This window comes from Kryptolebias marmoratus, linkage group LG20, assembly GCF_001649575.2.
Source record: "Kryptolebias marmoratus isolate JLee-2015 linkage group LG20, ASM164957v2, whole genome shotgun sequence".
In the NCBI taxonomy this organism is placed as follows: domain Eukaryota; kingdom Metazoa; phylum Chordata; class Actinopteri; order Cyprinodontiformes; family Rivulidae; genus Kryptolebias; species Kryptolebias marmoratus.
The window spans coordinates 3,040,525-3,065,431 of NC_051449.1; the positions used below are offsets into that span (position 1 = coordinate 3,040,525).

At 39.0% G+C, this 24,907-nt stretch overlaps 2 protein-coding genes across 3 annotated transcripts in view; one reads left to right on the forward strand and one right to left on the reverse strand.

The window, feature by feature from the left end:
• LOC108232888 (contactin-associated protein-like 4) overlaps positions 1-8,642 on the forward strand; it is a 95,611-nt gene extending 86,969 nt beyond the window's left edge. The window contains exons 23-24 of one of the 2 annotated variants that reach the window (XM_017410977.3): positions 2,214-2,285; positions 4,630-8,641. In XM_017410977.3, the coding sequence (XP_017266466.1) occupies positions 2,214-2,285; positions 4,630-4,826 (269 nt within the window). In that variant the 3' untranslated portion in view covers positions 4,827-8,641. Of the gene's footprint in view, positions 1-2,213; positions 2,286-4,629 lie in introns of both variants that reach the window. The other variant, XM_017410978.3, reaches the window with a different exon arrangement.
• Positions 8,643-14,762: 6,120 nt separating this feature from the next.
• Positions 14,763-24,907, reverse strand: part of LOC108232915 (zinc finger E-box-binding homeobox 1-like) — a 52,234-nt gene continuing 42,089 nt past the window's right edge. The window contains exons 3-8 of the mRNA XM_017411041.3: positions 23,270-23,419; positions 22,285-22,487; positions 21,929-22,055; positions 19,137-20,965; positions 18,885-19,044; positions 14,763-17,767 (exon numbers count right to left, since the gene is read on the reverse strand). Coding sequence (XP_017266530.1) covers positions 17,076-17,767; positions 18,885-19,044; positions 19,137-20,965; positions 21,929-22,055; positions 22,285-22,487; positions 23,270-23,419 — 3,161 coding nt within the window. The 3' untranslated portion in view covers positions 14,763-17,075. The remainder of the gene's footprint in view (positions 17,768-18,884; positions 19,045-19,136; positions 20,966-21,928; positions 22,056-22,284; positions 22,488-23,269; positions 23,420-24,907) is intronic.

Here is a 24,907-nt window from a genome sequence, read left to right on the forward strand (position 1 = left end):
AGATCATCCAACTTGGGAAATTTTGAATCCATGTTGGGAAAAAGAAAAGAAAGAAATGAGGAGTTTTGGATGAATAATTGAAAATAAAATAAAATAATTTAAAATGAATAGTTTAGAAATTAGTCAAACAATTCCAATATCAATTATACCACCTTGGATTTTACCAGAAGCAATAGTAGATATGTCAATGATGAAAAAGAGGCAAGATAAATCTTACACAATAGATAATTATTCAGTACAGCTATATTTAAACAATTATTATCAATATATTCAAATTTATACAGATGCATAAAAAATAAATGGGAAACTAGGAATAGCCTTTGTAGTACCAGAATTCAATATAAAAATAGGAAAACAAATTACAGACGGGTTATCAGTATACACAGGAGAAATGTTGGCAATATTATTAGCGTTACAATGGGTAGAAGACATAAAGCCATTAAAAACAATAATATGTTCGGATTCGAGCTCTGCACTATTACGTTTAAAGAATAATCACTCTGGCAGGATAGTAGGATGGACATTCTATTAGAAATATTTCATATATTATTCAGATTACAAAATATGGGTTTGGTAGTTACGTTTGTGTGGGTTCCAGCTCATATTGGAGTAGAAGGAAATGAGAGGGCAGATAAAATGGCAAAGAGGGAAATTCAAAATACTATTAGTTTTACAGTTAAAACAAGTAAATCTGAGGGAAAGAGTATAGTTAAACAAAAACTGATGGAAGAATGGCAAAAAAGGTGGGATGGAGGAAGAACAGGAAGGTGGTTTTATAAAATTCAGAAGACAGTAGGGGAAAAAAGAGGTGGAAAAAGAAATAGAAAGGAGGAAAGAGTGATAGCAAGGTTGAGATTTGGACATACAGGACTTAATTTTACACTTTATAAAATACAAAAGCATAATACTGGCAAATGTGATTGTGGAAAATACGAAACCGTAGAGCATGTTATATTAGAATGTCATAAATATAGAAAAGAAAGAAGATATATGAGGAGAGAGTTTGAAAAAATTAAGGAAAAGATTCATTTAACAGATATTTTGAGGAAGAATTTGAGGAGTAAACATATTCAGATAATTATTAGGTTTTTAAAGAAAACGAAATTATTTCATAGAATTTGATTATAGTATGTGTGTTTGTGAATGTGTGTATGATATAGATGGGTAGAATACATAGTTGAGTGTAAGTATGTATAATCGAGTGCGTGGGTTGATGTGTATAAGTATATTTATATGTAGAGGTATATAGGTTTATATATATATATATATATATATAGACCATCACGAACCACACTCCATATCAGTAGGTGGCGGTAATGCACACCTTCCGTTGTTTGCCAACCGCCATAAAACATTACAGAAGAAGAAGTGAATGATGGCAAGAACACAAAGGACTCAAGGAGAAAAAACTGTACAAGAAATAAAACAGAACTATAGAAACACAGAAAACAATAAACCCAATACAAAAGGAACAAAAACCCAAATCCTGACACAAACCAGTCATATAATAGCAGCAGAACAGTAAAAATGCATATATTTAAAAATGCAAGAATAAAACCCTATTATGGATATTTGTAAAGACAGATAAGTGATCATCTGAACTCTCTTTGTAAAAGGAAACAACAGAAAATATTCACAAAAAGCAAAAATATCTTGAAGTGAAATTACAAATAGTTTCAGAAGAAAACTTAAGACACTAAATGGACCAAACATAACTGTGCAGAACGTCAAAATTATTCATTAACAGTTCATCATTCAGACCTTTAGGGGCCAAACTCTGAGGAGTAAAAATCTAAACAGTTAGTGTTAATTATAAGAATTGTTTGTTGTGTTTTACATAATTTGTGACATTTTGATTGGTTAAACACTGAAGGCAGCTTCTTATTAAAGACGCTATTTGATGAGAGCCTAATTACAGAAACATTTGGACATTTTGCAGGAGTGTTTCTTTTCTTCACTGATGAATTCTTTAAAAAACACTCAGGAGATCTTTTAGATTTTCCTCCTCTGTAAAGTTTGTTGTGATGTAAAATTTGTAGAATTTGTTCTGATCCGAATGATTTTCTAAATATTAATCATTTCTTTCACTTTTTATCACTGTCTCAGTCTTTATTGTGCTCCGACTATCTCCTTTTGCCTTTTCATTTTGATATTTCTTTTATCTTTTTGTCTCTTATATATATTTCTTGCCTTTTTTCCCCTCTCTGCTTTAGACCAGTCTGATTCTGTGGGTTCTGGTCAGCCTTTAGTCAATGCCATCAGGACCGACTCGGCTCTGATTGGAGGTACTAAACTGTTTCTGTCCTGAAACCCGTTTCATCCTGGGTGCTTTTTAAGAGTCAAGCACTTTACCTTTCAGTGGTCAGATATAAAGGTTTTATTGTATTTATTTAAAGAAAATAACAAAAATTAAAATTAAAGGAAGAGTCAGACGTGCTTCAAAATGAGAGTAAAGTGATGGGTGAGGTAGGAGTCCATTTAAAACTAATTTAAACTTTGAAGTTCTGCCAGCGCAGATTGATTTAAAGTGCAGATTAAAAAGGTTCAGTCTATAATTGTGTAGATAAAAAAGGTAAAACTCAGACAAAAAAAAGTCATTTAAAAGCAGTCCATTAACCCTTTTAGAGCACAAAGAGCAGCATATCTAATTAAACTGATACAGAAATATGCTGATGAGAAGACTTTTTGCAATAATTGGAAAAAAAATGTAATATGGTATTAAATTAATTTCAAATTCCATCTGAAATCCAAATTTATAAACATTACTTTAGTTTTTATGAAAGGGCTTTGTCACTCTCTGCCTTGAAGTGGACATCAGCTGTGTCAGTGTACGTGTATGTGTGTGTTAGTAAAATATCTGATGAAAACTGAACAAACAAATGGTTATAACTCAGTCAGTTTTACAAATATTCGGCTGGATTTTAGTGAATTAGTAGCTGAGACTGATCCTCAACACATATTCTGAGCACAAACAGATTCTTATTTAAAGAAGACTTGGGCATTAAAGGGTGATATGCATTCATTCAAGAAATGCTTCTTTCATTTAAAGTTGGATTTACAAATCTAGAGCAGTTAATAAAATTATTTCCAGAATGTACAACTCCATCCTGGGGTGTAAGAACGACAGCACTGTTTATATTAAAGTGAAGTGGGAAAAAGAAGGTAACCTGATAATTCCAGAGGAAAGATGGGACCACATATGTAAGATACAGTGGATGACAACAGGATTGAAGGTTTGGCGTGAATTTTGTTGGAAAAACATAATAAGATTTTTCATAACTCCTGCCCAGAAAAGATATCAGGGAACTGGGGATACATGTTGGAGATGTGGCAGAGAGGGTGCCAACCATCTACATATTTTTTGGGACTGTCAAGTCATTCAACAATACTGGTCTTTGATCCATGAACATTTACAGAAAGTTTTCTCATCTGTTTTTCCTTTAACTTTTGAAAACATATTTTTGTGTAACATACCAGTGGACAATTTGAACTCTAATGATAAAAAACTTTTGTACATCTTACTGGCTGCGAGTAAAAAGGCTCTTACGAGGAGATGGCTCAAACCTGAACCACCAGGAATTGGAGACTGGATTGACGTTGTGAAAGAAATCTATATACTAGAAAAACTGTCATTCTCTGTCAAAGTGCAAAGGGATATTTTTTATAAAATATGGTCAAAATGGACGGAATATGTTAAGCCTGTTAGAACTGATTTTCTATAAACCTTGCCATCATATAGATTGGTGCAGTAACTCGAAAAGTGATATTAATGATAAAAGTGTATTTCGGCTACCCCGCCACCCTCACCCTAGTTCGTGTGTGTTTTTATTGTTTTGGGTTAAACAAAAAAGGTAAAAATAAGAAAGCAAAAGCATTGTATTGTAATATAATGTTATAATTATGTCATTGTAATATATCATATGCTTTCTTAATAAAAATGTTAATATTAAAAAAATAAAGTTGGATTTACAGAACCATCAGAACTATAAGAATTAAAGGCCGTGCATTTCATAAAAGACTGCATAACAACCACTTTTCATGCCAGAATGTGTTAGAAATGACTAAACTACAACCACTTCAAGTCATTAGCTGTAATTCTGAGGAAGCTACGGCCTCTTTTGTTTTAGTAAAGGTCGATTAGCTGTGGCAGCCATCTTTGATTGACTTCAGTCAGTTAGTTGTAGATGTGCATCCAGTGATTACGTTCTGAAAGTTTCATTCAAATCTGTTCGGTGGTTTATGAGATAATTTGCTAACAAACTGAAACAGTTAATGGTTAAAGGTTTTAAGCAAAGATGTGCAATGTGTAGCGCTCTGAGTATGTGTTGAGGATGACTCTCAGCAACTACCACACCAAATTTTAGCTCAATATCTGTAAAACTGACTGAGTTATGGCCATTTTTGGACTGTGGACCCTAAAGTTTTATCAGATGTACATCCAAAAGTACTTCCTGAGAGTTTCATTAAATTTTATCCTCTGTTTTATGAGATATTTTGCCTAAGGTGCAGGCATAGAGAAATAAAGATTTCAGCTCCACCTTCACGAGCTGGCAGTATTAAAACGCCGTACTACAGGGAGAATGCAGTTTGCTTCCACGCCTCATGTGACAAATCCCTTTTGTGTTGCAGGTGTTATAGCGGTCGTCATCTTTGTGATGGTGACAGGCCTGGCTGTCACCGCCCGGTACCTCTACCGGAGGAAAGACACTTATCAGAACCAGGAGGGGAAACGAGTCAAACAGGAGGACAGTCCGGACTTTCCCTTCAACAACCAGACTGGCTCTCAGAATCTCTCCAGTGAAAACCCGAAGGAGTATTTTATCTAACAGGAGGCCTGATGACTTAATGTGCTGCGGGCGTTTTAGTGATGGGGGGGCAGACAGAAGCGTCCCGACGGCCCTCAGGAGGTTTCAGTGCACTCAAGAGCCACTCAGACTCTTCTCTGGCAGAAGTGGCTCCACAACAAGTGAAAGGCAGAGGCGAAACATTCGGTGTTTTGTGTTTCTGTTGCTTTACTGTAAATTGTGAATATATTGATACGAAACGGGCAACAGTGTTGGACTTTAAAGGTGGTGATAAACGCGTTTTAGCAACTGTGAACATTCAAAATTGTAAAGTTGGATTCCTGTCTTTGCAACAGTTTACTGTAACTTTGTTATATTAAGATTTTTGATTATTGAAGGTGTCAATATTCAGTCTATAGGAAGGAAAGCTCCAGAGAGAGGATTTCCAGGTTGACAGCATGTCACTGTATTTCGTGTAGGTTTTATTGCTTTTTTTTAAGATTTCACTAATATAACAGATATTTTATCCTTTTATTTTTTAATTTCTCTTTCCTGGATACCTCAGTATAAATCTACATTAAATGAAGATGTCTTTTCTCACCATGTAACCTTTTTTTTTTGTCATCTTTTAAAGCTATAGTCAATATTGTTGATAGTCATTGTCTCAAATGATAATTTAGTGGTATATCATAATTTAAGAGATTTGTGAAAGGATTAGGCTCATCTTGCTTATCAGTCTAAAACTTTGTTTTAAACATTCTCAGATCAGTTTTTAAACTTATCGATAATTGGACTAAGATATAAAGCTTTTTGAGCACTTCTGGTAAACAACGGAGGTTAAACGAACTCTGAGTTTAATCCCCTCGAGTGGAAAAACTCTGGGTTTTTGGTTCCAGAAGGGCTGTTTCCATTGAGGTTAAATAACTCTGGCCATCTTAACCTTGAGGTCAGAGCGTGCACGTGTACAATATAAAGCCATGATTAATCGTGCCTCAATATGCCGATTAGAGGGATCAAACAGTTTAAAATATTTATAAATTAAAACAGAAAATAAACTGGGTAATCTTTGCATTAGATTGACTTTAAAGCAGTCTGGCATTAGCTTAGAAATTTGCTGCAGTCTAGACTGAATATATGGAAACAGACAATGATTTAGATCATTAAATGGCTTTATTACCAAGAATGTACCAAGATTTGTAACCTTAAGTAAACTAAAGTGCAAATTTCACTTCTATCCATCGTTTTCTGCACAGGGAGGTCATGGGTCATATGAAGCTGGTGTTTATTTCCAGCCGTCAACAGCCAACAGGCATTGAAAACCCCGGTGAACAGGTCGCCAGTCCATCAGGGACAAGCGAGAGATTCATTCAGATTCACACAAAGCCTTGGGAACTGGGGGTGCAGAGTGTTACAGCACCCCCTGAGGATGACAACATGTCAAGACTAAAGATTAAAGAAAAGGAATCAGTAAATGAGCAAAAAAATTTAAAAACCCATATACTTATTGGTGTTATTTAAAGGTACTAGAACAATTATATTTTTATTAGAATGATTTATGGAGGGAGACGTTTAGTTCCTGTTTGGTAGCACAGGTTTTCCTCATGTAAAACATTCTCACAGCCAACTCTTCATAACTGAGGATGATTCAGAACCATCAGCTGGCTTCCCATGCATGTTCATGGACTGTGATGTTGTCTTAATGCAGACAGAGTAGGAGCCAAAGATGAAAATTGTTTTAGAACAAAAAAGCAGCAACAGAAGTACTGGCAAAGAACAGGAACCAAGAACAAACAAGCAACTAGTCTGAACCATATCAGGAGCAGCAAACCAAAGAACTGCAGGAGGTCTATATATAAACTGGGAGGTGTGGCTGCAGAGTGAGAGCAGCTGGGCTGATGAGCAGATGAGGAGCAGGTGTGTAAGGACCTAAGAATAATCTGCACAGAGCAGCTCGCCAGGTGGGTGTGGTTTGTATCCAATTCAACCAAATCCCCCATGAGTGACGTCAACAAATTGTTTCATTTCCAAGATCCAAATGTGATAAATTAAGTGAGTGAATCAGCTGAATATGATAAACTCTGAGTGAACCAGCAGGTGATCTTTGGTATTTTTATGTCTCTGTTGTAAGTTGTCAGCTGTTAATGACTGAATAAACTTAGATTGCTCTAATGAGTTGTCACTGATTTCAGGTGACACTTCCTCCCACTGGGTCTCCGTTTTAATCAGACAGGGGTCATCACCTGGCTGACTGAAACAGACTAATGTCAGAAACAAAATTAAATCAATATGATTAATAAACACAAACATCTATAAGACAGAGTGCACCGAGAAAACCAACACGAACAGGGAGAACATGTTCACTCTACTTAGAAAGACCACAAACAAAGGTTTGAATCTACAACCTTCTTCCTGCGAGGCGCTAACCACTGTACCACCGTGCTGAAGTAACCCTGACTGCAGCCCTGCATTTTGGGGCGGAGTCAAACGTTGGCAGTCAGGGGCTTCTCGCCATGCTGGCCGTAGATTTAACATGACGGGGGGGCAGTGTTAAAGGTTGATCCTGGTTGTGTTTTCAAACAGACATGGTAGATTCTTGCATCTAACAGTTGTATTTTGTTTTGTTTCTGTAGGTTTTATGTACATATGTGCATCTAAAATATATAAATACTTGCAGTTATTTTTTATAAGTCACCAAAATCTAAGTTTAGTATATTTCATCTAATGGTCAGTCATCTACATAATCAGGTCATTTCCAAGCTGAAAGACATTAAGATTTAGCTTGAAGCTAATGAGTTCATGTCTCATTATCTTCAGGCTAATGAGCGTGAAAGTTAAATTAAAACGCTGCAGAACTGACACGTTTGAAAGAAGCTTGTTGTCAGAAACATCTTTACCAAGAGGCCGTAGGAATAACTTCTTACATTCCCTTTCAGACAGTCTAGTTTCCACAAGTGACCTAAAATTAGAGTAGCAATGGATATTCCAGTTTCCTTTTTGAAACTGAAAGGCAACACAGAAAGCATCAAAACGCATTTAAGGGCCTTTATTACTTTTGAGCGGTGATCAGGTGTGCGGCTCACTGAAAATCTTTTAAATCGAATTCACTTTGCGTCTCCGTATCGAGGTTTTCTCCTCCGTGCTGCCTGCAGGGAACTTCTCATCCCTGATCTTTTAATGCTCTGAAACACTCACAGCAGCACACACGCCATAACGCAGTGGCTGTCTGTCACCTCGTTCTCTGCACACACAGACAGTTATGATGCTCTCCAAACTCTAATCTTCTTTAGTATGACAGATGGATTGTAATTCAGAGAGATGAAGAGAAATAAAACGGAAAAAAATAATTAGAGGGGCTTTGCAATGCAGACATCCTTATAATGAACACATTTTGATATTAGCAGTAAAAATGAAAAAGTGGCACTCCAACTAATGTGTAAACGAGGCTGCTGATATAAAGACAGGATGAGAAAAAAGAAATCATCACCATTTTTCTCTTAAACTTCGAAGCACAGATGGGATTCTAATAACAGAAGTTATAAAATCCTCAAAATGCATCTTTTAAATTTGATCTTTATGCTTTGATCCCACCTCAGCAGTCAGCACATGCCTTCTGCAGAATCAGTCTTGTCACTGGACACGCAGGGAAGCGTAAAACTGGGGAAGTAACTTTGTTTGTGCAGCTGAGTGGCAGATTTCTGCACAGGAATGACGTGGGTTTCATCCAAGAGAACCAAGTTTACCTGATGAAAGTTGTCTAATATACTGCAGAAACACAAGTGGGTGTATAATTATTGTTTGTTTTTTTTTACCCTACAGTCAGTTGTTCTGCCTCTTTGTAAAAACTAACTAAAGATAATAAAATTTTGACATTCACATTTCCAAGAGGATGAATTCTGCTGTTTATTTTTGACCATGAGACAAATAAAGAGTTTAACATGTTCTTAGTTGGACTGGTAACATGCAATATATATTGTCTTCAAACAATAAATTGTACATAATTCCCTGTTTACAGGGCAGGATGTGGGAGAGTGTGGGCCTCTGGACTAGAGCTCATTTGGGGCCTTATGACATTTAAAAAAAAAGAAGCATAAAAATGACATTACTGATTCTGTGCAGATTTACTTCAAGGTTTCTGGTCACACAGAGCTGAGCTGCTTTTAGCTTAAATGTAACATCTGAAGTCAGAAGTGCAAAAAAACTATAAACCTACCATTTAAAATTAAGAGAAAGTCTGATTTGTCACAGTTTATGCTTTTAAATAACCACTACTGCACAAACCACACACACATTATCTGTCTGTCTAACCAAATAACAGGTATCACTGCAGAAATCTTTTAAAACAGGACACTTTTTTTTTATTTAATATTTTAATATCTCGAGGTCACACAGAGCAAAGTTTTTGTGAGGATTTGGATTTTTGTGTTTTTCGGTTTTGTTTTCAGTCTGGTTTTTTCCTGTTTGTGTTCCTGCTCAGTATTCACTCCTCCTCCATTACTCTTTTGCCCTCCTTGCCACGCCCATCTCCACCTGTCCGTAATTATCCCCACTCACCTGTTTCTACTTACCTCGTCACCCTCTGTATTCAAATACCCGGTCACTTCTCTCACTATCTGCTGGTTCATTGTTTGTTGTCTCGCCGTCATTCCTGGTTCTGCTGCTCCGTGCTTTATGTTCCGTTTATCCTTTTGTTTTGCTGCCATGTCAGCTTTTGTTTTCGTTTGTTTCTTTAGTTTAATAAATTGGTTTAGTTTCTTTTATGAGTCTGCGCACGGGGTTCCTCTCCATCCGTTCCACGTTCCTGATGGTTTTAGTTTTAAATAAAAGTTAAGATAAGTTGTCTGATAGAATTTATATCCATAAATGGATTTTGCTGCATGGACCTCAAGAAAAAAAGTAATAATATAGAATATTTACATAAAACAGCAACATTGCATCTCTTACAAAGCAATAGGAATATTTACAAATTATTGTGATTTACAGAGTAAATTTATTTAGTGAAACTAGTCAAACTAATTGACTTTAAAAATGGAAAAAAAGTTGAATCAAATTAAGTAAAACCCCAGCAGAAATCATTTAAGTAGCTGATGTGGGCTCGCACCTCAATGGAAATAAGTTTATGTTTAAATAAGTTTTTTTAGAAAACATCCATTCATTTATTTTCTTCCCCCCACGTCTCCTTTCTGGGTCTCGGAAAGGAGACGTGGAAAGGGACACCCTGGACAGGTCACGTGTCCAACTGCTGATAATATTAACTTTATTACTGTAATATTGAAAAATTCTCCCTTCATGAGACAAACTGTCCTGGAAGGCTGACTGTAAGATGACTTGTTAGATAATAACAGGTGTGTTCGAGGCGTGGTCCTGCTTTCTAACTCCCACCCCCCGTTCACATATTAACTCCATATAACGAGGAAAAATGTCCATTTAAAGACAGCATGTAAGTGTTAAACCATTAGCAGCAGTTCTTTAAAGAAGCAGAGTTTTATAACAGCCATGTGTGTGCTGCATACACACACAGTTACCCCCAAAAATCTCTTTGCTTCTTTGTGCTGATACAAAAATAATACATTTTGCTCTCTCAGCCTCTTCGGTCGCTTGTTGCTTGGAGATTCATTACCGTTCCACTTGAGCAAGTTGCTTTGCATAAGAACACCGATTAGACACTTTGAGTTAAATGTAGAGGTAATGTCTGCAAATGAGACGGAATCAGTGAGACAGAAGGAGACGTAAAACGAGCTCGGGGAGAAGCCGAACGCAGCTCACCCACAGAGGAGACGCTTCCAGACAGGCTGTGTTTCTCCCTGCATGGCTGCTTTAATGACAGGCAGAAAACTCATTCATCAGGACAAACAAATCACTGAAATAAACCTCAGCTGTAATCTACCATCAAACACACACACTGCCTCTTGCAGGAAAATCTATGAACTCAACCCAGAGTCCTTCAGTATAAATAGAACTGCACACACTTAAAATTAGTCACGTCAATTAAAATATACAGCCTCTGAAAGTGGACTCAGTAAAAGCACTAAGACGCAGAAGAATCTGCTGAACGTTCAAGTATTTAAATGTCCTTTATCATGTATTTAACTCAGCTTTTTATTCACTGCATCACATTTTTTTTAATTGAAATGAAGTCCGACAGGAGTAAATACCGAAGTAGACTGCAGCCGTCTTCAAACTCAAGTTGTTAAAATGTCACGGTGATAAATGAGAATAGCAGTTTATAAACCTTTACACCTTTATTCTGCTTCTTTGTTGTATTTTCTTCTCTGTCATCTTCTTGGCTCTTATCTTCATTGTCGTATTCTCATTCCTCTTCTTCTTTATTGTCCTCTTTGTTCTGTTCTTCTTCATCTTCTTCTGTGTCTGCCACTCATTTGGTCACAGACCAAAATCCAAAAACATGCAAGATTAATTGTTAATTAGGTCTGTAGGTGAAGGTACAAAAACACCACCACCTGGTCAACATAACATTCATTTCTTTTTTTTTATTCAGTTTTTTTTGTCACTAAAAAAAAAGAAAAACACTAAATTATTGAAATTCTGAACCCATTTAATCCTCTTCAGGATCGTCGGGAGCTGGGTGAGAACCGGTGTTCACCCAGGACGTGTCTTCAGTCCACTGAAGGACCTCCACACTTCTCAGAAAGATTCCATGTTGAGGAAGTAAAAAAGCAAAAGAAATGTTCAAACAGGGGTGGAACGGTGCTGCAGTGGTTTCTAATTCTAATTTGTGAGAGCGTGAATGGTTGTTGTCTTTGTGTCCCTGTGATGGACTTGTGACCTGTCCAGGGTGTCCCCCGCCTCTCGCACAGTGATGGCTGGAGACAGGCGCCATCTGTGACCTAGAAAGGAAAAGCAGGTAAAGAAAATGGATGGATGGACTGGTTCCGCCTGTGATGTATTATCAGATTTATGTTTAACTTTGTGTCATGCTGTTTTAAAGTGTGTATTAGAAACTTGTAATAAAACACATCCATTAGGCAACACAGGCTTCGGAGCATTAGTATTGCTGACCAGCGCTGGCATAAAGGTTGTGCATGATTGACAGATGTGATATGCTTAAGAGCTGCCCAATTAATTTTGACAAATGGCTCGATGTATTCAGCATCACGATATGCAGCAGCATGAAATGAGCTTTAATCACTGCCAGTCATCGCAGGGCTGATGCTACTCTGCTCTGCTCCGGTGGACGGAGACACGTTTGTTTTGTAGATGAGCTGAAAGTGGAGCTGCTGCACATCTGGGCGGGAATAAATGCACGGCGTCATGCATGAAAAGAACTCTTTAGATGTCTGTTACTTTGTGAACGATGAGTCTAAAGTGGGACTTCTGTGTGAAACATCTGCAGGGGTGTAGAGGCCGAACACAGAAGCTGGTTTTCTGCTCCTGATCCGAGTTTCAGAGCACGATATTTCAGAGCTGATTCCAGAACATAAATCAAGCTGGATGACTTTTCAAATTAAACTGTTCTGCAGATGATTTGTAAGCACACACTGAAGATGGAAAGGTGTTGTGAAGTGTGCTCAGGTTTTCTCTGCACAACATCTTCTTGAATAGACCATAATAGATCTCTGAAACAATCTGTATAAAAATATCTTATCTTATCTCTCCACAATCCCTATTATTTCGTCATATTTTCCATTATTCTGCAACAACACATTTACTGTTTGGGGAATATTAAAGTATAACTCAATTAAGTGACAACTTTAGTTCTGCAGGAAAATATTTTGCAGTTGAAATTTAAAATCGTGGATAAAATTGAGCTCATCTCGTTACATTATTGTTTCTAGAAAAGGTCATTTCAGATCAGCGGCTGACAGAAAATCAATTTTGTTATATTGTTCAGATCCAATTTGCTTCTTTAATGACTTCCCTCACAACTAAAGGACTGAAGAGTTTTAATAAGAAGACACTGATCTCTGCTGCAGTTTAAAGATAAATAAATAAAACATTTACCATCAACTTCCACCGGAAACTTTGTGCAAGACTCATAGTGCCATCTAGTGGTCAAATGTTGGAACGAGCAGTTTGTACCCTGCATGTGTCAGATGGCTCAGCTCCAACACACCTGCTTTAAATGATTTAATTACCTCTTCAGCATGAACAATCAATTAAAATCAGGTGAGTTTAAGCACGGAAACTTCCAAAACAAAATCCTGAAAGAGTCAGGCAGCTCAACAGCTCAGAATCAGAAAAACTTCATTAATCCTCGGAGGGAAATTTAAAAACTTCTGACTTCAGGGAGCAGTTTAAGACATTTTTGTCTTGAGCCTCTGGTGTTTGCAATTAACTGCTCCTGTACTATAATAATAATTATTTTTTAAATTCCACCTATAATTTAAACAAGTCTTTTAAATAATCCAAAAACAGCCAAGTAGATAATTTGTCCACGAAATACAGAAGTTATTCTTTTTAATGATTTAAACTAAATCATATCAGCAAACTCTCCTTATCATAGAGAGGAACGGTTACTTTATTATATAACATTGGGGGTTGTTTTGTATTTTTCTGTGTATTTAATAAAATTATAATAAAAATAAATAGATTTGGAACATATTTAGTAGTAGCTGTTATTATTTGCTGCTGGGATTGTTTCACAGGTTAAAGATTCGAGTGTTGATGTTTGAAATTGGAAAAGAAAAGTAAGATATTCTCCTGATTTGGAGGACAAAGAATAAAAACATTGTGCCGTCTCAAAGACGAGCGTCAGCTTCATTATCCCCTGCTGCAGAAAGGTTTGTGTCTGTTAGCAAAAAATCTCACAAACCAGTTAACAAATTTCATTAAAACTTACTGGAAGGGATTGTAGGATGTAAATCTGCAGCTGATTAAATTTTGGAGTCAATTCAAAATGGTTGCCATGACTTAAAAAACACAAAATAACTCAGTCAATCATACAGATAATGAGCTCAAATTTGGTGTGGTAGCAGCTGAGATTGATCCCCAACACACATTGTTTCTAATTTTTTCAATAACTACTGTCTGTTAGCACAATATCTCATGAGCCTCTGGATGAATTTTAATGAAACCTTCAGGAACTAATCATTGGGTGATCATCTACAACTGATTAACTTTTGGGAGTTAATTCAAGTCAAGAAGGCCACAACATAATCAACATAAGCACACATAAAAGTAGCTGCAAGGTAAAGATGTTGGGGTGAAGTTTGGTGTGGTAGCTGAGGGTCATTCACAACACGCACTCTGAGTGTGGCGCCTCAAGGTTGGACTGAAATGGCAACAACTCTGTCCTTTCACAATAAAAGACGGCGGGCGATATGCATTCCTTCAAGGAATTTAAAGCCTTTAAATAAAACCCCCCTCCTGTTGCAGCTGTTCCCATGTTTTAGCTCAAATAAATAAGTAACTATTTGTACAGTGTTGTAAAGTTTTACATGCTCGCCCGCCACGTTTCGTTCTGTTCTTTATTGAGTTTCTATTATTGATCCTAAAATCTGCAGCTGTGGCTTCAAGAAAACAAAAAGCCACTCCCAGTTTCTGTCTTACATTTTATTGTGATGGGGAGTCATAAAAATGGAGCAAACCTAAAAAAAAAACAAAAAAGGAAACAATACAAAAAGACAGTGGATTTACAAAGGGTTGCAGAGACAAACGTTACTTTCAACAGTACAACGGAAAGTACAAAGTTGGCACCGAACAGAAGACGGGGCGGCGGGACGATGCAGATTTGGCTTCAAAAACTAAAACGGGAGAAAAAAAAACTTCATAACAAGATCCTTCATTAAAACGGCGACGACTCATGCGTTTAAAGTCACAGAATTCAGTAGCTTAATAACAACGCAAAGATGCACATGTAACAGTTTGTTTCTCACTTCATTCCTCTTTTTTTCTCTTCTAAAAACAGTCAAGTTTACAGAGTACACATTTTATTTATCTGTTTTTTATGTTTTCATTGTTTCGGTAAAACAAACTTCAGCTCCCAGAACCACATTTTGGGAATTTTTTGTTTGTCTCGAGCTTTTTTTTTTTTTCTTTTTCATACTAAAATATATTATTGTATCAATTCAAACTACAGTAATGTACACTACAATGTGTAATAAATAACCATAAAAGAAAAAAATATAAAAATAAGACATAAATATAAAAAAAGTCTTCTAAAAACTAAACCGGAATTTTTTTGTTGTTTTTTTTTCAGTGAAAAGGGCTCTAATACTGCCATTATTGACAAAAACATACAGAGGACAAGTAAAAACTATAAAGGGGAAAAAAAAAGTGAAATAAAATAAACACTGTTCGGTAAAACCAGCTCAAAACTCCTCAGGAACCACATTTTTAACGCTTGTTACTCGAAGTGTGAGACTGAGGTTGTTTCCTTCGTTTCATGCAAAGTTCTTCAGATTTTTGGTTTTATTTCAGGAACGAACACTGGAACAGCTTCGACTTCAATCTGAAAGGTTTTCATCGACACATTTTAGATTTAACCCGTTAAGTCTGGATGCAAATCGTGTTTTTATGCTTCATCTTCTGTGTTTCAGTTTGAGGATCCTCCTCTCCTCTCCTTTGTCCCAGCCACCAACATGAGCCGAGACATGAGGAGAGGAGACGGGTGTTTTTAACTGAATTACATTAAATATGAAAGCTGTGTCATCTTTATAGTAATATAGGCAGTAATAATGTGACAGAGTAAAATAAATGACTACAAAAGTAAACCGTAAAGACGAGTTGGTCTCCTTTCTCCTCAGTTTAAACCTGTTTATTAATACATTAGGGACTCCTGATGAAAATGAGCCTCGGCTAACTCAGGTACATTTATATTTATTTGATTAGATAATGATTTTTTAAAATAAATTAAGTGAAAACTGAACAGAAATATAGAAGGAGGACAAAGGAGGCAAGGAGGAAGATTTCCTCCACTGCAAAGTAAAATGTAAAGCTCTGTCATTGTTTTCCTTTTTCAGGGGTTGTTTTTTTTTTTTTTGTAAAATTAAAACTTCTTAAAAGTGCCTGTTTGTTGCATCAGGGTCACCAATCATTGCCCCTCTGTCATTTATCTGTTTGCTGAGTGGTTTGCTTTTGTATTTATTCCAAGATTTTGGGTTTAGAAAGCTAAAAAAAATACGTTGTTTGATTAGCACAGAGAATATTCGTTCAGTTGAAGCAATGAAAAAATTAGTAAAAAAAAAAAAAAAGCTTCAGATTTAGTTTCGATTCCAGAATGAAATGTGACAAATGTTTTTCCGTGCACGTTAACAAACGTGAAGGAATGTGGTTCCTGTGGGAGAACGAGAGGAACATAATACTGGCTACATGTGTGAAGAAATAACACTGTTCAATGGCACTTTTAACAGCACACAGGTCTTGCATAAGGCTGGAGGCATTGGGGTGGAGCAGGAACAGCCCTGATCCTTCACATACAGTATGACTTCATATATAAGATAATAATACTGAAACATAAAATGAACCAAAACCAGGAGAAGCTCGACAGGGTTGAGCGTGTGTGTGTGTGTGTGTGTGTTTTGGACCCGAAGCCGAAGCCTGGAGGTCAGAATCTGCCGTGGAGACCCCACCCGTTCAAGCTGCGCTGGGTTACAAAACAAAAGCGCCCGACGCTGGCTTTGAGGTTGTCACCATTTCTTCCCTGATAGGACAAATTTGGTTATGTGGTAAAGAAGCCACCTTCTGACCCCTGACCCCCCCCGTCCCGCCCACAACCCTCCCCAGAAATACTTTGTTTTCCTTAAGGCTAACAGTCAAACTGAAAACAAAATTAATGATAGCTAGCAAAGACTAATACTAACACAAACAACATCTCGCTAGCTAGTGTCCACATATAACACTGAAGGGCTTACAATGCATGAGGCATGTATCCGTAGGTAAACTAGGAATACTGTAGTGCAGAGGTTTTTGTTCGTAGAACTCAATAAAATACTGATTTAGGAAACTTCATTGGCAATAAAAAGGTATAGAAATCTTTCTCTTCTTTACAGGTTAAAATGTTTTCAAACAAGAACAAAATTAGTAACACTGACTGGCTGAGTGATAAGAAACAAAACGACCCGGGAAAGTCTCAGTAACAAGTCTAACAAGTGGATGGATGGGTACTACTTCAAAATCTGTACTTCTATAAACAGTTTGAAACACTAATAATTCAATTCTCACAAATAAAAGTCACTTTTTTTTCTCTTTTTTTCGGTTTGAAGTTCAGGCACACCGGGGTTTTTGTACACAGTAGTGGACCGTTAAGATTAGGCAACTTCCGAGACTTGCTTCTGAAGCGGTTTTGTCTTAAAAATAGTTTTGATGGCCAACAAATACGAAATGTTCTTTCCTTCATTTGTTTGTCACCACTTCCTGCGATGGTTGGCCGCTGTCTGAACCCTCCCTGATGCTTTTGTCTGTATCTGGTTCACAGTCTGCCATTTTCTCCGCCGCTTCCTCCTTTTCGTCTTGTTTTCCCTCCAAGGCGCTGCCTTCCATGTGATTATTCCCCAACTCCACCTCCACCACATCACAAACAAACTCCTCTTCCGCGCTCGTGTGTTGAGTTTCTTCATCTGCCATCGCCTCTTCTTCTGGCAAAATCTCGCCCTCTTCATCGTCGTCGTCAAAGTTACCTTCGTAGATCTCACACTCGCCGTCGTCCACTTGCACCACCCGGATGTCATCCATGCACATGGCCTCGTCGTCCTCGTCCAGGTCTTCCTCGCTCTCCCTCTCGTCCGAGTCCACCTGGGAAGGTGGGGTTGTGGTCCGGCTGTCCGACTGAGGGCCGACGCCGGGGCTGCCGTGCTCTGACTGGGCCGAGCGCGGCCCCGCGGCCGAGCCCGGGGCCGGCCCGTCCTTCTTGCAGTAGGAGTAGCGGTGGTTCATGTGCTGGGAGTAGGAGCCCGAGTGGGAGAAACGCTTCCCACACTTGTCACACTGGTAGGGTTTCTCCCCGGAGTGCAGCCTCGAGTGTTCGATCAGGTGGTGTTTGTGTTTGAAAGCCTTATTGCAGATGGTGCATTCGTGGGGCCGCTTTCCTGCAGAAGACACGAAGAAAGGAGTCAGACAGCCGCACAACACAACGCCAGTTTTATTTCTGTATCACATTTACAAAACAATAAAATAAACACAATAAAAGCGACTCAGACTGAGCTCAAATTAAAAGCCACTTAAGAGGTAAGATGGCGCCTTGAAGGCTTGTAATAACAAACAGTCTTTCCTCAGCTGTATCGTAGAGGTGAGACAGTGAACTTTACATCTGAAGAAAGTTAATCAGGACACAACACCACTCATTAAACTCTGATAATGAGCAGCTATTAGCGTTTCATTATAATGATTTTAAAAGTCATCCATGATGAGTTGTGGTTATGTTGGGACAGTTACAAGCCAGAGGTCTCATTAAAAAAGTAAAGTCCAACATAAGAAACTATCAAACATAAAAACACTGCATCGGATGTTGTTCTTTAGCATCGAAAAAATGGAAAACTCTCCTAAAAGATTACAAGCTTTCAGGTTTAGTAAAACAAATTTATGTCTGAAAACACTAATTGTGAAGCATCAGTGAGCTGTCTGAATAATGACATCCAGCAGCATTAAAAGACAACATTCAGGCCAAAACATTCATCTGGCTTCATAAATATGGAGTCCAATCTGACCTGGAAAATCTGAAGCTTTTAAAAGTTAAAGTAGGACAAATCCGAAGCATTCAGGAGAATACATGATGCAGCTAAGACCAGCGTACTTTACATCAGGGCCAAAAAATACAAACATTTTCTTTTAAAAAATCTATATACTAATGTTTTTTGATACATTGGTCTGCAGAGTGTTTTATTTTGAAAGATGACCACTTCCTGTTGTGCCTTTTTCCTGCACCTGATTCATTTGCAGTTCGTTTTAGCTAACCTGCAAGCTAACCTTAGCACAAATAAATAAAAACCACAGTTTGCAGTTAATGAAAATGTTTAATGAAACCGGTCTGTGGCACAAAAACTGTTTGGGGGGGTCGGAGGTCACTGCTTTACATGGCTTCCATCATGCTTACTTCATACCTAGCCTTAGTTAATTTAGGGTCATTAAATGGGCAAAAACAGAATTCTTGTGTGTGTAAATTTAATTTTTTATCTGTGTGTGTTTTGATGAACTGTTAAGGAATACCTGTGTGTTCATATTTGTGTCTGAGCAGCGAGCTGCCCTTTTGGAAGACCTTGGAGCACAAATCACAGGGATAGACGCCATTTTCCAGCCGCCGCCTCTTTGACTCCTGCTCCTCTGCAGTCAGAGCGCCGTCAGTGTTGCTCTCTGAACGTTTCTCCTGCTGCACATGAAAAAAAAAACAAAAAAGTCTAAATGCCCACAAAAGAAATACAGTCCAAACAGGAAGCAGCTTTAAAGTGCGACCTAACCAACCTTATGGCCGTTAAGGACGACAGTCTTGGCCCCGGTGGTGCTGCTGGCTGTAGTGGCGTAGGTGTAGGTGAGCTGGGGGATGAGGATGGTGCGCTTGGTCGTGGTGTTGATGGCGCTGAGGCAGCCCACCGCACCCTGACCAGCGATGGCCACTAAAGTGGGCAGCTGTGTGGCAGTGACGATGTTGACGGGGTTTCCGGCCTGAGGCGTGGTGACGTAGATGGTTCGACCCTCCAGCTGCTCCTTCCTCAAGCAGGTCAGGTTCAGAGGCTGCTCCTGCTGCTTTGCGGGTGGGGCGGGCTTGTTTTCTGATGGTGCTGGGTTTTGTTTGGGCAGAGAAAGGTCCAAGGGTTCTGCCTGGGAGTCGATGGCCTCTGGGTCTTCAGGCTCGCTTTTAACGATAACAAGATCCTCATTGGTGACGCTGAGTGACGTTGAGTCTGTTGGGGAGGCGCTGCCGGACGCAGCTTTGTTAATTTCCTTCTGGGTGGAGCCTTTTTCTTCTTCTTCTTCATTGTGATTCAAAGTGTCTTCAAAGCTGGAATTTGTGATTTCAGTCTTTTCAGAAGAATCTATATCCTCACTGTGGCATTTATCAATTATTTTCCCAGAGTTCATCTTGACAAACCACTTTCTAACCACTTCCACTGGAATACTGACGGACTCGGAGAGCTTTGTCAGCTCCTCTTCGCTGGGATTGGCGTTGGAGGCAAAGTAGGTCTTGAGGAGGGACAGGAGGTCGTCTACAGGAGGCTCCTCAAGCGTCACGCCTGCTTCGCTCAGCAAATCAGCAAACGACGGGTCCAAAGCAGCAGAGTCCACCGCCTCGCCGTTGGCTGCTTTGCGATGTTGGAGGAGGTGCAGCGCCTCAAGGTTATCCGGACAGTCGTCACATAACAAACAGGTGGTGGAGCTGCTGGGTTTGGGTGTGTGGGCTGTCTCTGAGATTTCTGCAGATGCCAGCGCTCGCTCTGTTGCCTCTGTTTCCTTGTCTTTAACAGGTTCTGATTCTGGCTCTTTTCTGACAGAGAGGTCCGTCGCCTCAGGGGTTGGGGCCTTATCTGTTTTAGTTGGCGTTGGGGGTGCAGCAGCTGTCGTCATGACTTTCAGAGCAGACTGGGGGTTGTTTTTCAGAACGAGAGGTGTAGGCAGGTTGGTGGCAGCATTGGCGGCCGAAGGGCTGATGCTGTAGTTGATGATTATCTTTGTAGTGCCGTCGTGATCCACAAAGGCGGGCAGACTAATGATTTGTTGCTGTGGCTGCTGGACCACAATTCCCTGCTTCCCCTGTGCCACCACCCCGTTGGCTGAACCCAGCACCTGCCTGAGCACGTTCCCGTCCATCGCCACTTTGAGCACATTTTGCAAGTCATTCAGATTGATGCTGACCGGCGACATCAGGCCAACTGTTGGTACGACCATGGCCACGCCTTGAGGCAGGGCTGCAGTCGGTGCTGCAGCCGGGGCCACAGCCGGGGCCAAAGCCGGCAGCGCTGGCCCTCCGTTCACAACTTCTTTATTAGCAGCCGAAGCAGCCATCGTTGCCACTACAGGCTTGCACTCATATTCCACAGGTTCGGATTTGATCTGGGTGACAGGCAGCTGCTCCTGGAGGGGTTTACTTTCAGTCTTTTCTTTAAGAATCATTCGGGCAGGAGCTATTGCAACTGGTTTAGTTTGTGTGGTCGGAGACGAGGGCTTGATCACTGCCACAGTCACTCCGTTGGGGGGGGTTGTGCCCACGCACTTCTTGCTACTGATGTGGGAGCTGTAGGAGCCCGAGTGGGAAAATCGCTTCTTGCAGTTAGAGCATTCATATGGCTTCTCACCTGGAAGAGTTAACGACAGAAAAGAGATAATTCTTTGAGATCAGAATTAAATGAACAATTCAGGGTAAATTATTTATATGCCTAAAATTTACTCTAAAACGTTTGTTCAGGATGGCGTACGGAACAACTGAACATTTATTATCTCCCGGTCCTGAACGTGTAGGCAGAGCTGTAACCATCAGACTGATTTTAATAAACCTGCCAGAAAAATATAAATGGTTGAACATCTAAACTGATGAACTTTTAGGGTCGACCCAATTCAAGATGGACCCCACAGCAAATCAGTCTTAGCAAACACATAAACGGGTATAAAGACATTGAGCTAAACTTCCTCCCCAACACATAATATGAAACTCTCAGAAAGTAGTTATTGGTTGTACATCTACAGCTGTTAACTTTTAGAATCAACCCAAGTTAAGATGACAGCTTTGACCAAAATGGCTGTAGGTCTTAGTCTGAAACTCTGGCATGAAAGGCTGCAGGCGATATGCATTCCCTGAAGAAATGCTCGGACTTTAATTCTTTCAGCTCTGTCCTTTTAAAGGTAACTGTAATTTTCGCTTGGTGTTGAAAATGACAGTTTTTGAGGTAACTGAAATGATCAAACAGGGAATCTGAAGTTTCATATTGCCTGAGGGAACCTTCTGCATGACAGCCTTTCAGTGTTGGACCGTTGAGTCACAAAAATAAAACTAAAAATTCATCTTCAAACCGTAAATCAGGTCTGATATTCTGGCCCTCATTTCTTGGGTCGTTTTTGGTTTTTGAACTCAAACAAAAAGCTAAAACTTTCCTTTGGAATATTGTTGCAAAAGAACAAACCGACAGACTGATATGTAAATAACAACAAACTACAGCCCAAACAAGCTAAAATGAAACATTTATGAACGGGTGAAGTAGTGGGATGAAAGCTGCAGGTAGCTTGCAGCGTCGTGCAGCAGGAAGTGTTTGTGTGAGGCTCACCACTGTGAATACGCAGGTGCTCCTTTAGATGGTGTTTGTATTTGAAGGCCTTGGAACATTCGGTACACTTGAACTTGCGGGTTCCACCTGTTCCTCCTGATCCTGCTGTTGACTGGGAAATGTGACGCTGAGACAGAAAACAGGAGACTTCATGCAACAGATATAAACTGAACCGAATCGGTGAGAACAAACCCAGATAAAGGGATAAAAAACACTCTGTTTGAATAACTATAAAACTAATTTAAAAGCCTTACCCTGTCCGCGGCTCCTGAACTATTAAAGCTGATTCAGCCTCACATTTGTGCCCCTGGCCTTGTTAAAAGGTGAGGTGACGCCTGCGGGCTCTGGGGCCTTACCTGCTCCCTGCTGCCCCGGTGGTGGCTCATGTGCCTCTCCAGCTGCGAGCGGTAGGTGAAGGTGTAGCTGCAGTGCGAGCAGCTGTAGTTGTCCTCGCTGGTCTCGTGGCGATACTTAATGTGTTCCTTCAGCGAGGCGTTGCGTTTGTAGCCTCGAGAGCAGTACGGGCAAGTATGCAACTGGGAGAAGGAGTCAGGTGTTCCTGTGGAGAGGAGTTCATGATGGATGATGATGAACAGATCTTATCTACTTTTACTGTCCTTTTCTATTTTTACTGCCCTTTTATTCTTGTTTTAATATTTTATTTGGTTGTATTGTTGTCTGGTTTGTCTGTAAAACACTCGGTTGTGTTAAATGTGCCATAAAAATAAAACTGACATGGACACAGAGTCGTTCATCCTTCCTTTGGCTATTTCTGAACACAGATTCAAACATGTTTTTTCAGTTTTTAAGTCTTTCTATCACTTTTACTTTGGTGATAAATAACATTGATTGATGACAAGGCTTTTATTTGAACAAATTTAAATAATACAGGAAATAAAGAGAGCAAAACATAAGGAAAACAATAAAAAGATTAGTCAATTAGTGTATAAGAGGCTGTATCAAAACCCTTCTTCCTCATCCTAAAAAGCACAGACTGTAGCTGGAGAACTCTTTTTACATCTGTAATACTATTTTATACCATTTTTATCAGTCTTTTATTGAAAGCCATGACTTTATTTGCTGGTTTATTGGGTTGTCTGTGAAGGAAACAAACATCTTAAACAGTATAGCGAACATTTGCTCCGAGATTATTGGATTATAGCGGAAGATTACATTTTCTCCGAGGAATTCCTCATAATGCCTTCAGGCCGACTTATAATGGTCCAAGGATGAGAATTATTTGTTACTCAGAGTCTTTTATTGCAATTAATACACTACGGACCATCTATAAGCATGTTCAGCCCCTTCGGAGGATAAAATGAAAAGTAAAACATTTGGTACCGTTTTCATCAGCGTCTCCTGTCTCTGCCGGACTCTGCTCGTCTTCAGGTGCTTCGGGATAAATGATTGCTGTGTCACCCTGCTGGAGAATCTCCTCCACCAGAGTGTCCTTCACCTCCTCTTCCTCTTCTGACACACACTCCTCCTTCACTGAAAACACACACGCACAAAGTTGAGGATCAGTTCAGCAGCAAAGTTTTATAAATGAGGCAACAAGATGAGGCTTTTAGGGGGGAAAGGTACCCCCCCCCCCATCGGTCTGTTTCCTGGTTTTACATCTCTGACATGTTTTTTTTTTGACTTTTTGAATTATTCCATCTGAAGCATCCTAAATTTTCCTCCTGTAGTTAATGCTGTTATGAAGGGCCACCACTAGGGAGCGCCACAGGACTTCTAATGACAATAATTCCCTGTGCTGAGCATCATTCAAAGTTTAATAGAGCTTTTCACTTAAAGTTAAACACATTTTTTGGATATTTAACAGACGTGACTTTTGTTAATATTCTTGATGCCGACACTAAATCAGAAACTTTCTCAAAATTCTAAAATCTTGACAAACAAACATTTGTAAAACAAGACATTGAATTAAAGGCCATCTAAAGAAGTCATCACAGGCACAGATTAGGAAACTAAAAAGGTCACATTTTAAAAACTACGCTACAAAAGCAAACAGGAAACTAATCCCAGCTGACCTTTCCAAAGCACAAATTTACTTAGTAAGCAAGAAGAAGAAAATAAACAAGCTGGATGGATCATTTTATAAATAGCAGTCTGTCCTCTACAGCAGAGGTTCCCAAAGTCTGGGTCGGGACCCGACTGTGGGTCATGAAACACCAAGTGACGGACGGGTCTTTAGATGATGTCCAGAAATCAAACAAAATTCAGAAATCATTCATGTTAGCATATTTTCCTTTAATTGTTATAAAATATAAAACAGTGAAGTCAGAAATGAATTTAGATATAAAAAACTACTGAGGCTGTTTATCTAAGACACGTCAGGATCACAAGTCCCTGCTGGGATTTTGTTGGTTAAAAGCCAACTTTTACAACTTTTCTTCCAATAAAAGAAACAAATTAAAGTCAGATACTGGACAAGATTCACCCATTCACTGATGTGCTTTGAAAACAATGGAGTAAAAATAAATTGGAGCTTTTAAACGCTTCCAAAGAAGTGATGAGAAGCAGCTGAATTTACAGAAACTTGTTTCAATAAAAACGCTCTGAGGAGTTTTTCATTCCTGCTACCAAGTTCCAATAACAAAGACAAGACTTGAAAATGAGATCTGGGCCTTTAATCTGTTTAAATAAAGGAAAAGGAATGAATGAATGAACAAGGTAAAGCCGATTATATATCTGTTATATATGAGAGATTTGGGCACTTTTTAAACTACACCAAACTTTTTCCACGTCCCTCCATGAGGAAGTCAAACCAAAGAAAAACGCTTTGTGTGATAAAATAACGAGTTCACAGCATTAATACTTCAGTAATGATGGGAACAAGAGAGAAATCTTTTTTTTCCACTACAGTTCCCACATTTCCTGTAAACAAACTGAAAAGCATTTTATATTAAGAGCCATCGTTCACATCAAACCTCACACATTTACTTTTATGACCAGTTGGGGTATTGAATTAAAGTA